At 45.6% G+C, this 14,145-nt stretch overlaps 1 protein-coding gene across 6 annotated transcripts in view; it reads left to right on the top strand.

The window, feature by feature from the left end:
• LOC147017576 (uncharacterized) overlaps nucleotides 1–10,078 on the top strand; it is a 182,200-nt gene extending 172,122 nt beyond the window's left edge. For 3 of the 6 annotated variants that reach the window (XR_015049553.1, XM_085847296.1, XM_085847289.1), the window contains one exon: nucleotides 6,804–10,078. Coding sequence is in view for 2 of the 6 variants with exons in the window: in XM_085847296.1 (XP_085703422.1) it covers nucleotides 6,804–6,917 (114 nt within the window). In the remaining 4 variants the exon portion in view is untranslated. The remainder of the gene's footprint in view (nucleotides 1–6,803) is intronic. The other 3 variants (XR_015049555.1, XR_015049554.1, XR_015049552.1) reach the window with 2 other exon arrangements.
• The last annotated feature ends 4,067 nt before the right edge of the window (nucleotides 10,079–14,145 follow it).

The following is a 14,145-nucleotide window of genomic DNA, read 5'->3' as shown; positions in this document are numbered from 1 at the left end:
ATGTCCATCAGCACGAAAAATTTCAGCTTTCTCCGTCACCTGGAAAGTCCCCATCATATTAGTCAGTCAGTTTGTGGTTCGAAAGAGCTTTACATTATATTAGGTGGTCGCTAGACTACCGTTTTTCTCAGGTTTTCCGTCTGTCTGTTTGTTTGTATGTAATGGACAGCTCTGGAGGCCAGAGGAGTCATCCGATTTTGATGAAACTTGACTGGTAGGTTCACACCAGGATCTAGTTGTATGCCTTTGAGCACCGTTGCTATGGATGCCACCGTTGTATAGCGACCACCCATGTCTCCCAGCTTGCTTTCATATATACGTGTGTGTGTGTGTGTGTGTGTGTGTGTGTGTGTGTGTGTGTGTGTGTGTGTGTGTGTGTGTGTGTGTGTGTGTGTGTGTCTGTGTGTGTGTGTGTGTGTGTGTGTGTATGTGTGTGTGTGTGTGTGTGTGTGTGTGTGTGTTTTTTTTTTTTTTCTTCAAAATATCATGTTGTATATAGTTTTTGGTCCCATCTCTCAATGGTGAAAGATCACTTTAAAATTTCAGTGATTTTTTTTTTTCACCATTAAGAGAACTGCTTTAAATACAAAATTCCCTGGTTATATAATATACAAAGCTCTTTTTAACCACTGATTGGTTGACTGATACTAAAGATATGATGGGGACTATCCGGGTGACATCGAAAGCTGGAATTTTGCGTGCCGATGGATATCGAAGCCAGGACATCAGAGAAAAAAAGTCGCAGAATCGGTGGAAAGCATCTGTAAATGAAAACATATATATATATATATATATATATATATATATATATATATATATATATATATATATATATATATATATATATATATATATATATATATATATGAAAAAAAAAAAAACAGGAAAATAAATAAGTGAAAAATCAAACGCATGTGAGCGACTCGAGACAATGGGGAAACATGGTTCATTTGCTTGCACGATGTGTCAGCACACCCTGCTAGTATATGTATTCAAACCAACCAAATAAGCACATTGACTCTATGACACGACGCTGACATCATGCACCTAAGTTATACCAACACATCACCTCTAAACTAGGAGACAACCCCATGGCACTCAATCCTTTGCAGAGTGAGATTAAAGCCGATATCCAACGTCTCTGCAAAGATGATTGCACCATCGACTAAATTCTGAATAACCTGCTCTTGATTTGGTTATCTATCTTGTCATGCTATAATTTGAGAAGTGTCTCTTTGTGTGTTTGTTTGACTTCCATGCAATCCAGAACCACAGGATGGAATGAGATGAAAACTTTAGCTTTTACTTGGGATGTGCTATTGTACGTTTTAGGTGGTAAAAAATGTAAATAAGTCTCTCATCTCTCTGTAAATATGTATTGTATTGCGCCGCTTCCGGTGAGAGTGGGTATTGCAATTCATGTTCCCATACCTGACCTAACCTGACCCTAGGATCTCAAGCCCACCACCCTAACCATTAAGCCAACACCAGGCATATACCAAGTTAATAATCAATAAGTTTGTTGTGTACAAACTCAGAAGTTAAACCTACCATCATAAAGTTGGATATTGCCAAAGGCATGTTTACATTGTGCTTAAGTTGCCCATCATTCCTGTTGGGTAGGCCACTCAGAAACATTTATATGCAATTCAACTCCATGTGAGTGGCCAACCTGGCAGGAGCTTTTCACAAAGCCGAGCGAGACTGCAGGGACTCTAATCTTAATGTTTGGACACTCATCACACCATATACAAGAAAGGTTGAATATAAAAAGAGCATACACAGGAGTAGAAAAAGCAAATATCACAATCAACAGAACTGATCCAACTGAAAGAATTTATGAAGATGTTCGACTGCATGTGGGAAACATCCTCAAAGGACGTGTGACTCGGTCGAAGTGCGTTTGGCCACCCATTTACAAAGATGATAACCAAGCTATCCTGGCCGGCGTCATCATTTCGCTCTGCCCGGTCAGGCTTGCCGGACTGGAGCAATATATTATAAACACACCTAAAGTGGACATTGTGCCCAACTTCGAGAGGCCTTCCAGGCTTCACTTTCATGCTTTGAACCCTTAGAATGCTTGGTGAGCATATATCCCGAATCAACACCTGAGCATTTTCAGATCTTTCAGCACAACCTGAAGGGGATGACCATGATTGTCTTCTTCTCAGTAGGGAAAACGAATGCACCATTAGTAAAGGTCATCATGCACTTTTAAAATAAGAGAATATTTGTTTTGGGTTTGGACTAATTCAGTATTTTTCTTAACACACTTGTAGCTCTGTAATTAAACTACTACTACTACTACGACGACGTCAACCCAGGCCTAAAGGGCCAGCATCGAGCACGATGACTGACTCTCCACTCCTCCCTCTCCCTCATCAGTGTGTACAGTTAATCTACATTAGCCGCGCCACCGTCTTCGAGGACCATGTTAACCATAGTCTTGGGAGGCCACCCAGGGTTCATCCTCCCGTGCTTGGGCTCCCGTGTGATGATTAGGCTGGCAGGTAACTTGGGGTGGTGTAAACAGTGCCCCGCTAGTTGCAGTCTTCTCGCCTCAATTTTAGTGGTGAACATCGGTAGGTCGTCATAGAGCTCGACGTTCGTCATGAGCTGTTGCCAACTGACGTCAAGAGCCATCCGGAGTATTACAGTAATTGAACTACAGTAATTTTTATTTTGGCTTATTTCATCCATTTACGTGGTTTAAAAAAAAAAAAAAAACCAAGAGTGTATAAGGAGATATTTAGGGCATTTGCAGAAAGAGAGAAACCTTTAGAAACTGCACTATATTTGTTTCCATTCTCACGACATGTGTGATAGTTCATGGCCCATAGGAACTCTGAGCCTGCCTTTGTTGCGGCCAATGTGCCCAGTCTGTCTCGCATTAAGAAGCTGTAGCACACGACTTGGCTTGAAAGTCACTGTGCATTCCACAATCCGATTGTTCACCCATGTGTTCTGTACTCAATAGCTGCATTCCAGGCTGTGTGTGTGTGTGTGTGTGTGTGTGTGTGTGTGTGTGTGTGTGTGTGTGTGTGTGTGTGTGTGTGTGTGTGTGTGTGTGTGTGTGTGTGTGTGTGTGTGTGTGTGTGTGTGTGTGTGTGTGTGTGTGTGTGTGTGTGACAAGTTGGTGGTCTGGTGAGGTCATACCACATCAAATGGTGATATTACCATAGCTTGTGATACAAAGGTAATCAATCTGTTAGAGGTGGATCAAGGAGAAATAGGAAGGTGTGGGAAGGGACGGAAGGTGTGGTTAGGGATGGAAGGTGTGGGAAGGGAGGGGAGGGGTGGGCTCCAAGACACTAGGGGTCAAGACCAAAAAAAAATGCATTTTTATCCCCTAAATCAACATTCAACTCAAATTATAAAAGAGGAATAATAAGTTTTGGCAATGCTAAGGTCTGTCCACATCGGTGGAAAATTTGAATGATGAGTTTTATTAACTGAAACTCAACAAAGACGTGATAACGGCCTTGGGAAGCAAGGTGAAGCTGATGTTTTGGGCATTGGCCTTTGGTCAAAGCAACATAGTGTTCCTGCTCAGGCGAAGGGCTGATGCTCGGAATGTCGGCTTTATATTGCTTCCCACAGCATTTGGAATACCTTTTTGAACCTTCAGCTGATAAAACCTGTCATTCAGGTTTAAAATATTTTTTACTAGCAAATAACATCCATCACTTCACTGACTGTAATACTAAAGGGGGGAGGGAGGACAAGAGAGAGAGAGAGAGAGAGAGAGAGAGAGGAAAAAAAAAGAAAAAAAAAGAGTGAGCAAGAAGAGTGAAGAGGTGGAGGGGAACGGAGAGAGGAGGGGTGGGGGAATGGAAGACAGTGTGAGGTGAGAGGAAGGGAAGGCAGATGTCTGGTGGAGAGTTAATTATGATTCACTGTTTCATCAAAAATGATTCTGTATGGAACAACAGTGAAGATGGAAACAAAATAATGTCTGAAATCGATTCTCTACCGGAAATACCATAAACATGGTCTGGAGACAAACTCCCGTCCAGACATAAACACCACCCGGACACGTGCGGAGAAAAACATTGTCCAGACAGAGACAGAGAGAGAATATGTTATGCTTTATGAACAACACACACACACACACACACACACACACACACACACACACACACACACACACACACACACACACACACACACACACACACACACACACACACACACACACACACACACACACACACACACACACACACACACACACACACACACACACTTGATGTGTCCGCGTATTTGTCGTGGGGTTCGAGTATAAACCCCCCTTGTGCTATGCATCAATCCATCGGCTCCTCCGACACTCCGCCATTGCGCCCCACCCCTCCCGCACTCGTTATAATCTCTGAGGATCAACGTGTCTGCCTCCTAAGGAAAACTGCTCGGCTATCCGGGCTGGTGGTGTTAACCACCCGTCACCACAATTTGGGTCAGGGGGATTAACCTTAACCGGACACTCGCTCATAATAACGTAGCACGGTACTGCTATCGACAATGGGCGCTCAGCAAGTGGCTTAAGCACTCAAGCAAGCATTCCAATTCAATGGTTGATAAGTAACGGTTGGCCAAGCTGTCACTGCATACAATGAACTAAATAAAGGATCCCTTTAACTTTAAAGCCCGTCTTCACCGCGCACGCAGCAGTTTATGAAATAAAATGATGCTATCCATCAAAGAGAGGCTGCTTAATGCAGAACAACCCTGGAGACATTACAAAGTTCAATTGCCCATGAAATAAACTTTGCAGAAAATCCACCATTTCGCCTGCTCGTCTGTGCATGGCAGGCACATCATGGTACATCAGTTCGTACACAAATGTTATAACTTATTTTTAAAACGTCCTTTATTTTTATAACCAGATTTGCTTTGATTCCCTTAGAGCTCCTCGCGAAACCTCGGAAAATATAGACACAGATCTGGCAGACGCTATGGACAGTTTGTCCCTCTGGGGGAGAGGGCACGTGCGAGGTGTAGCTGTGAATGCATAAAATCATACAGCTCAATGCAGTTGGTTAATTTTGTCATGTTCCTAAATTTTTTGTTCACTCTATATAGTTCTCCAAGCAGTAGAAAAAAAATAAGTTTAATGCTTTGGAAATTTCACATTTTCTTGTTTATGTATGGAGAAGGGAACATCGCCTTGCTTGCTCAAAGTAAATATGTATATCGGCTTAATTATTGGACATGTTATTTCTAGAATTTTCAGATTTCACAACAGATTTCGACATTTGTTTCGTCCGGACAATATTCGATCCTCATAACCGAAATAATATTTTGATAACGCACTTCAATTATTCCGTGAGTAGATCGTCGTGGAAAATCGTATCATATAATGCATGAAATCACTCGAAGCTCCTGATTTGAAAGCTATTGCACTTACAAAAGCGATGTAAACAGCGATTCATAGCTATGATGAACGGACATTTGATAATATGAGTGAGGAAAGTGGAAATCAAAGCTTTATCGTTAAGAAATTATTGTGGCCTGTTCCAAGTCAAGGCATGGTTGAGTAGGCTAAAAAACATGGCAGCTTCAGCAAGGTTGCCCTGGAAACGCCTTAAGACCCCATAGAGAGTGAAGTGGCCGAGGATCACCTGATGAAGGATATAATTAAATAAGGCCGTTACTTATCTTCAAAAGGGATGTTTTAATTAACCCAAACACAGAATTTTCACTCTTGCACTTCCTTGGAGTTTTCTTAGTATGCATGCAAAGTTTAAGGCTGCTTGGTTTTATGGTTTTGGAGTTATGGAGGACACACACACACACACACACACACACACACACACACACACACACACACACACACACACACACACACACACACACACACACACACACACACACACACACACACACATTTATTGGTATAGATATTTTATTCCATTGTGATAATGCCGGCAAATTTCGAATTATTGCTTCGCACCGACTGCGTTGGCCATTCATCTTTCAACAGAATTTTGGCGACACGGATCTTACCTCTTCTCTACTCGCCCTCCTCCCCACCCCCCCCCCCCCACCGTTCAAAAATATTGGATCCATATCTTCGTTTAACTGCTTTTGTGAAATGATCTCATCTCATTTTGATTGAGTCAACATTTGCAGCGGAGCTGTACTCTGGTCATACAAGTTGGGAGGGGGGGGGGGGGTGTAATCATGTAAGTTACTGGATTTTAAAGCAATCAAAGGTTCTAACGTTCAATATCATCAATAAATATTGAGTGCAACGTTCTTCATCATACTGTTGCGGGCCGGGGACCGGTGGCGAGAACGACCGCGAGGTGGGGGAAGTTACGTTGTCTCCCACCAGACTCCCGGAATTGTAGGCCGTCGCTCACGAATAACTCCGTGAGGCGGCGGGTCGCTTAACCCGACCGTGGACGCCAATACCCCCACCACATAGCGAAGGGTCTTTTTGTCTCGAACCAATTTACCTAATTAACCACGCGGTGTCAACCGGGGAACTACGCCCTCGGTACGTCTTGCTCAAACCGGGTCACTCTACTGACTGCGGTAGAGTTCCAACTACCGACTACCAACTCCGGTTCGGGTACAGTCAAGCGGAACTGCCAAAGCCATGCCCGCTAGGATGAGCAGATTAACGGGAACGAAGACCCGGCTAAAACTCAGATCCGAACCATGCTGGACCAATGAAAGAAAGGATGGAAACTAACTGGGAACATTTCTACAATTGTTTTATTTACAGCAATAAGGACACAGAGCAAGCTTATCGCAGATATACAGGAGATTTACAATGATCGAAAACACTTGTGCAGGTGAATACCAAGGAACCTCACAGCCAGGGAGAGAGACGAGCTGGTGTCGCGGCTCGGCTGGGTACCTGCAAGTTGGAGGGAGGGGGTGCTCCGTGGTGCGGCACCTGCCAATGATCGTGTAGCTTGGCCCACAGTCAAGTGTGGGGCTCGTGTCCGCGGAGGAACCCGAGCGGAGTCCCAGGGTGGGGATCAGGGTCGCGGACAGGACCGACCGAGGGACCCAGTCGAGGTCAGGTGTCCTCGGTCGTTATCGGAATCGACCACATGGATCGCTCCACCAACGAAGAACGGCTATGCACCACCACCCACAGACTCGTGAAAAAGCTCTCAGTCTGTCAATTCTCCTCGTACACTGAACTCAAGACTCCAGCAAAACTTCAACGAACGCCCCCGCGAATGCAGAACTGAACTGAGCCTTTTGACTGAACTCCAACGAACAGGCGTCTCAGCGGGTCCCTTCATAGTTCATCGACCTCTCTCAGCAGGCCGGGGCCTTGGTCAAAACTGACGTAACTGTCCGCCCTGATTGGACGGGGCTCCCATGGGTCCGCCCTTTCTGGGCTGGGCTGGGCCTTGGCCAGGCACTGGCGATGCCCGCCCACTCCACACGTATTTGGGGAAGGTGAATGACGGTGCAGCCACACTGCGTATGTTTGGGGAAGCCGAGAAGGAACTGGAACAGCGAACGTGGAGATTTTGCCTCGGGAAAAACGAGTCTCTGTGGACAGTGGTACGCTGTGGCCAGCGAACCGAGGGTTGCAAGCACTAGGAAGGTACCATGGTTCCATAAGGGGGGGAAATAAATGATTTATTAACCTAACTTTAAAAACATCGCAACGCACCCCTTCGATTTCCCACTAGACACGTGGAGGGGTTCTGTCTACACATATACTTAACGGCATAACTAACTTCGGGGCACCTGTATGTTTGAATGCATACGGTTCCTAGAAGCGTAACAATACATTGCCTCGAATACTTGAAATGTACAAATCATTTCCAAACAGATTAGTTATCTTGACAACAAGTACAAACAAACTTCAAAATGACCAGCGTGGTCATTGCTTTTGAACTTTTGTTGTTTTCTTTCTTGTACAAAGTTGAGGCTCCTGGAAGAGTTAGAACTCAGAATAGACCAAAACATAACAACCAGAAGGACAGCTATGATGAACAGGCATTCATTCACTCTATATAGTGGAAAGAGGGGAAACATAAACGGCAGGGTGGAGGAATATAACAGAGGGACACATGGAGGAAACATGGGTGAGGGGAAGAATGAGATCCAAGGGAAGGGGAGGTGGACATGGGGTGAACAAGCTGGATAAAGCTCAAATAAGAAGAAGTGAAAGAGGAAACTGGGGATGAAACAGAAATAAAACAAAAAACAGAAAATATGGTGAGAGAGAGAGAGAGAGAGGGGGGGGGGGGAGAAAACTTGGAATGGGAGGGAATTGGCTTGTGGAGGGTTAATGAGGGTAGAAAAGATCATAAGCATGGATGTGCAATGACCTGAGCTTGTGGAGAACAGCTGTCTTGAAGCCCTGATAGGAATAGACAGGATGTTGATTCCACAGGTGAAAGAAATGAGGAACAAATGAATGTAAGTGAGTCTGGATTTTGGGAGTTTCACCAGAAGTAGACTCTTGGCAGACCACATGCACCCTACACAGAAGAGGTAGAGTAGGGGAAAGGCAGAGGGTGCAAGACCAGAAAGGAGGCAGTAGAACACAGAGAGGGCATCGACTTCCCTGTGAAGTGAGAGTAATAGGCCGAGAGACTCGGCTTCATCGTGGGAGATTAAAATGATTTTCAAGGCCTTGGTTTCCATAACCTCAAGTATTAACCAAAAGACAGGAAAGAATAGCAAACAGTGCAGATTCTAGCCTTATATTTCTATGTTTGAGCATTTTTGGAAGTCAAGATCACATTTCATCAGACTTTGCATTGTGAACAAATCCTTTCTCGCGATATTGATGCTTTGCTCCGCCAAAAAGGTGCACACCCATATCGCCTGATTGTTTGTTGATTTCAACTTGTCGAAGATTATAAATAAACATGTGACAATATACATCCCATGCTGAATTAATGGACAATTTCTGCAATTTTCGTTTTCTCACTGTGTTTGTCTTGACAGGTGCAGGTGTGTAGAGAAAACCTAATGTGATGCTTTCCAGACACAAACGCACCTGAGCGCCATTCGTCGTTAAAAAGGTTGACGGTGGAGGCGAAGCTTGACCTGGATCCCTCATTCACGGTTATTATGTCCAACCCTCCATCAACTCCATTCCCACCCACACAACTTGTCACAGACTTCATCACAAGCTGGAGTGTTCACTCGGCGTGCTACGAGTGCAGCCTTTACAGGCTCAAGGAGCAAAACCGAGGCTTTGAGTGCTGCAGCAGTCTAACAGGATTGCATCACACAATCAAGATTTTCTTTTTTTAAACAAAAAAAAACAATTCTACTTCCAACTGAAATGAGTTTGGCATTTACTTTGGCTAATGGCACGCAATGGCCGAAGCTTACAAAACAAGCTGTGGGACCCGTATCGTCCATGAGCACATGCTCTCAGGAGGAAGTGGAGTTTTTGAAGGTCGCTGTGATGCGGGATGCATTTCTTAGTTTATACACACAGCAATCTGATAACTCCCTTCTCTCAGGATTCCAACCCAGCACAATACGGTCTTACATGTCCACCTGTTTTTAGCTCGTCTACGGTCCGTTAACATTTTTTGTTTCTTCCCTACTCCTCCGAGGAAGCTCAACGGATCGTTTTGAAAGGTAAGGGTCAAAAGGCGTCTGAAGTGTTGAAAGGGTCTTAAAAGGTTTAAAGGAGTCGAAACAATCTAAAGGTCAAATGGGTACTGGTATAAGACAGGGTCAAAGAGGTTGAAAAGGTCATAAGTGGTCTGTGAGGTCTAAAGGATCTAAAGGATGTTTTCCAACCTTGATACCCCAACTACTATTGGAATGTACCCTTTAGACCTTGATATTCCTTTAAACCCCTGTAGACCCTTTGAACCCCTTTACATCCCTTTAAACCGCTTCAGACCATTGAGATCTTTTAAGACCTTTTTAGACCTTTTCAGAACCTTTCAAAACTACAAAGGTTTTAAAGGGCCACAGAATCAGAATATCGTGTTTGGTTTAATGAATAGTTATGGCTTCACTTGGAAACTGCCTCGGCAGGCCCATCCATGTGCCTTTACGGCACAAAAGGAATGGTATTATTATAATGGTGTCACTTAACAATTAATTGTTCTTTTCTTGAATAAATATCTTGAAAGGAATATTTTTGTTATTTTGTGCTCTTTTATGCTCGATTGTCCCCGCATCCCCCAAAAAACGCTCGATTGGCCCCGCATCCCCCCAAAAAACGCTCGATTGGCCCCGCATCCCCCCAAAAAACGCTCGATTGGCCCCGCATCCCCCCAAAAAACGCTCGATTGGCCCCGCACCCCCCCAAAAAAACGTTTGATTGGTCCCACCCCCGAAAACGCTCGTTGGCCCCACCCCCACAAAAAACGCTCGATTGCCCCCCCCCCCATAAACACGCTTGATTGGCCCCACCCCTCCCAGAAGTCATCTCGACCTATGGTTTGACAGCACCTTCCACATCATGATTTTGACTATGGTCGTAATCTGGGGATTCTAGATCAGAAAATTATTCATCAAATCGACTTTCTGACGAGGCCGAAGCGAGTTGTGTGGCCATTATCCATTGCGTGCTGACAATCTTTCCCTTGATTACATCACGGCAGTTTATCTGGAATTTTTCCCGCGAAGTACAAAGGCAGAAAGGACCCAATGGGCTTGCTTTTTTAACTGTAACATCTCACAAAAATTGTTAGAATGAAAAACCGTGTTAAATTCTTTGTTTACAACTTAAACATCAATATAATAACATCAAAATATATATATATATATATATATATATATATATATATATATATATATATATATATATATATATATATATATATATATATATATATTTGCGAATTCATGTGCGGACGGCCACGTGACTCGAATTGCGGCACGTCGCCCACCGGACGGACAATTCAGTCGTGACCCTCTCGGACCAATGCCGGGAGCTCGTCACGGGTGGGGGTTGAACCTCACCACGATCGTGCCAATTGCCCACCTGCGCAGGATAGGGTCACTCGCCAAATTCAATCTACCAAAGTACCTGCGCGAATGGTCGACCGGGCGATCGCACCTCGCCGCAGGCCGACTCCGGACATGGGCCACTTGGGCGGCCCGTTCCGTGCTATCGGGATAACCGAGCGGTGTTATCGCCGACCTGGACGGTTAAGATTAATTACCGGGCGTATTAAGCCCACTACGAACCCTTTACGTGAAGCAGGATGGAGGGTCAATAAAGAAAAGACGAAGCGAAACGGGAAAACAGTTCACACAATTGACATTTATTACGCGACACAGGGAAAGCACACATATACAGCCAAACAGTCAAAATGCACATATAGCAGTTAAAACAAAAGAAACAATGACGCAGAGTTACTACCGAATACGCGTACACACGGCAACACTTGTACAGTTCTACTTTATAGACGGCGCCAACACACATTTACTCAAAAGCAAAGGAAAGAAGCCACCCTCATGGACAAGGGGGCAGACAGGCCTGGAGGCCAATATGTGCGCGTGACCTGAAGGAGCGGCCAGGTCCACGAGACCGGGGGGGGGGGTCCAACCTGCGTCCTCGTGACTCGTTGGCTTACGAGCCGCAGATGTGGCCGTGTGGCTGTGCCCCGACTCCGTGCCCCTTGGCGGGTTTCGTTGGCACGACGTTTGGAGTGGGGTGGGAATGGGGCCCCATTTTTTGCACTATCTCAGCGTGGGGGAAAGGGGGAATTGTTGATGCCCTGGGGGAGGGGAATGGCTGGCTGGCTTGGGTCCCGCGACGAGCGATCTCACACCGCGACCTCGTCGCCGACCGCCATCCTTCTCGCCTCGGACCCGAGCTCCTTTGCCTCTTCCTGCAACTCTCCTCAGCCGACTACAGAACCCAACTCGATGCCACACCGATGACTTCGCCACCCGACTCCACTCTCTGCCACACCGATGACTCAACTCACTCTGCCCTGCCGACACACACTGCTACTGCCACACTCTGCCACGATTAGCCTTGTGCTCGCCGTTTTATAGGCCGGCAGGAGAAAACAATATGCAAATATCTGGATCAGGATGACCTCGGGGGCGGAGCCACGCTCGCCAATTGGACGGAGGAAAAGTGGGCGTGAACCTCCCCTGATCCTAGAATTTTCATATATCGATTTCACACAGACATGCCTGGAGGCGGGGACAAGCCGCTCCGCGCTTGCTAATTGGACGCATCAGAAGTGGGCGTGTAGCGTTCCTGATCCGAATTCTCCCTCGGAAAGGCCGCTATTTGCGCTCGCGGCTCGGTGCGTATCGCTGAACGAGCCCAAGACAGCCCGACGCTCAGTGTTCACAGGTGGTGCGGGAATGGCCGTAGAAGGAGAGAGGTGAGGGTGGTGGAGGGTTTATCGGTGGTGGTTTGATGGTTATGGTGCCGTTTGGGAATGACGGTGATGCGATGTTTGTGGGATTGAGTTGTGAAGGTAAAGATCGTGGCTGTTGGTGTTGTTGTTGTTGTCTGAGGGTTGGAGCGTGGTTGTAGTTGGTGACGATGGCTGGCGTGGTGGTTAAGGTGGTTGTTGTGTGATGGCGGTTGAGACATGGTTGATTCAAAATAAAGATGGAACAGAAAAACGGCTATCTCAAAGGGTCGCAGCCCGAATGAATCACATAAATTCCCTCTAGACAACGGATTTGGGGCTAACTACACATGTACCTTGAGATATCTCACCTACGGGCCCTGAATGGTGTAATGTGAATTTCCACAGCGTAACAATATGTATTTGTATTTATTATTTTCTGATTCTGTGGACCTTTAAACCAGGCGTAGTGGTGTGCGCCTGTAATCCGGCTACTCGGAGGCTTGGGTTGGAGGAACGCTCGAGGACGGGAGCTCTGTGCTGGGCTGCGTTATGAGAGGGTGTAGGGCAGCCGGGAATCGTGGCGAAACCCAATCCTTATCCCTGTGTCTCAAGAGGCGACCAGGGTTGCGTCAGGAAGGGCACCCGGCGTAAAACCTATGCCAAATCAGTATGTGGATCATAACGGATGATCCGCTGTGGCGACCCCTAACGGGAGCAGCCGAAAGACTAACAACAACATTCTGTGGACCTTTAAGGGTCTTTTCACTCGACAAATACTAATGGAACATCTTTCATGAATTCAGGACCCACTCATTCTCCATCGTTTTCACTGCGTGAATATAATCATGTTATCAGGCCTTTGAGCCCCCACAGGCCCCCTTAATTTTCCACCAAATCAAACTGAACGTAATCAACTTTATCACCTAATGCACCACATCCACGACCGCTTTAATTATTACATCGATTAACTTCGCTTTTACTGAGACACATAAGGAAGCTTAACCTGGTTTATCAGGTTCTAAACCCGAAGGTTTAAATGATTTCCATCGGGGTTGTTTATGAAACAGACCAACCACTTTTCCAAAAATCCATATACTGTCGAACCTTTATCTTCTGGGTCTTTATAGTATGCAGGGGCGGATCCGGGGGGGGGGCACACCCAGAGCGCACTACACCCAAACCCCACCCTCCCATCGAAAGCTTGAGCACAACCTTCATCACACTGTATGTACCAAAGCTTGTTCATGGCTTTAAAAAAAATATCGCGCCCTAAGGGGTTTTACAGGGGGGGGGGGGTTCCCACCCCCCAAAAATAGGTATTAGGTTTCTTCTCAGAAACTCCATAAACAATTCCAATGAAACCTGACCACAACCCTCATCACCTGTGATGTACCACAACGTTTGTTCACGACATGAAAATAAAAATTAAAAATCGGGGTCGAAGGGGGTGTACAGGGGAGTTTCCCCACAAAATAGGTATTTGCTCTCTACAAAGCTACACGCACAATTCGGATAAAACTTGACCACAACCATTCATCACCTATGATGTACCAAAATTTGTTTCCGACATTAAATTTTTTTGATCACCTGATTATCGGTGGGATCAACAAATGTGGGATCACCTGCTGCCTCTCAGACCACAGCCGATGTTGACCGCAGCGTTCAACATCGAACTGATTTGTACCATCGAGTTTGTTCCCATGGTGGCTACTTGATGATTAACGAATCACCGGAATAATTCTTCATCAGAGATGATTTTTCTCTCCTAAACATTCAAAAACCAAGAAGTTCATGGTGTTGGCTTAACGGTTGAGGTGGATGCTTTAAGATCTTAGGGTCTTGAGTTTGACCTCCTGTTCTA

Source organism: Eptatretus burgeri, chromosome 11, assembly GCF_056783735.1.
Source record: "Eptatretus burgeri isolate ZD-2024b chromosome 11, Ebu_testis_v1, whole genome shotgun sequence".
NCBI lineage: Eukaryota > Metazoa > Chordata > Myxini > Myxiniformes > Myxinidae > Eptatretus > Eptatretus burgeri.
Note: the sequence above shows the minus strand (reverse complement) of the source record. Positions and strands in the feature narration are given on the sequence as shown.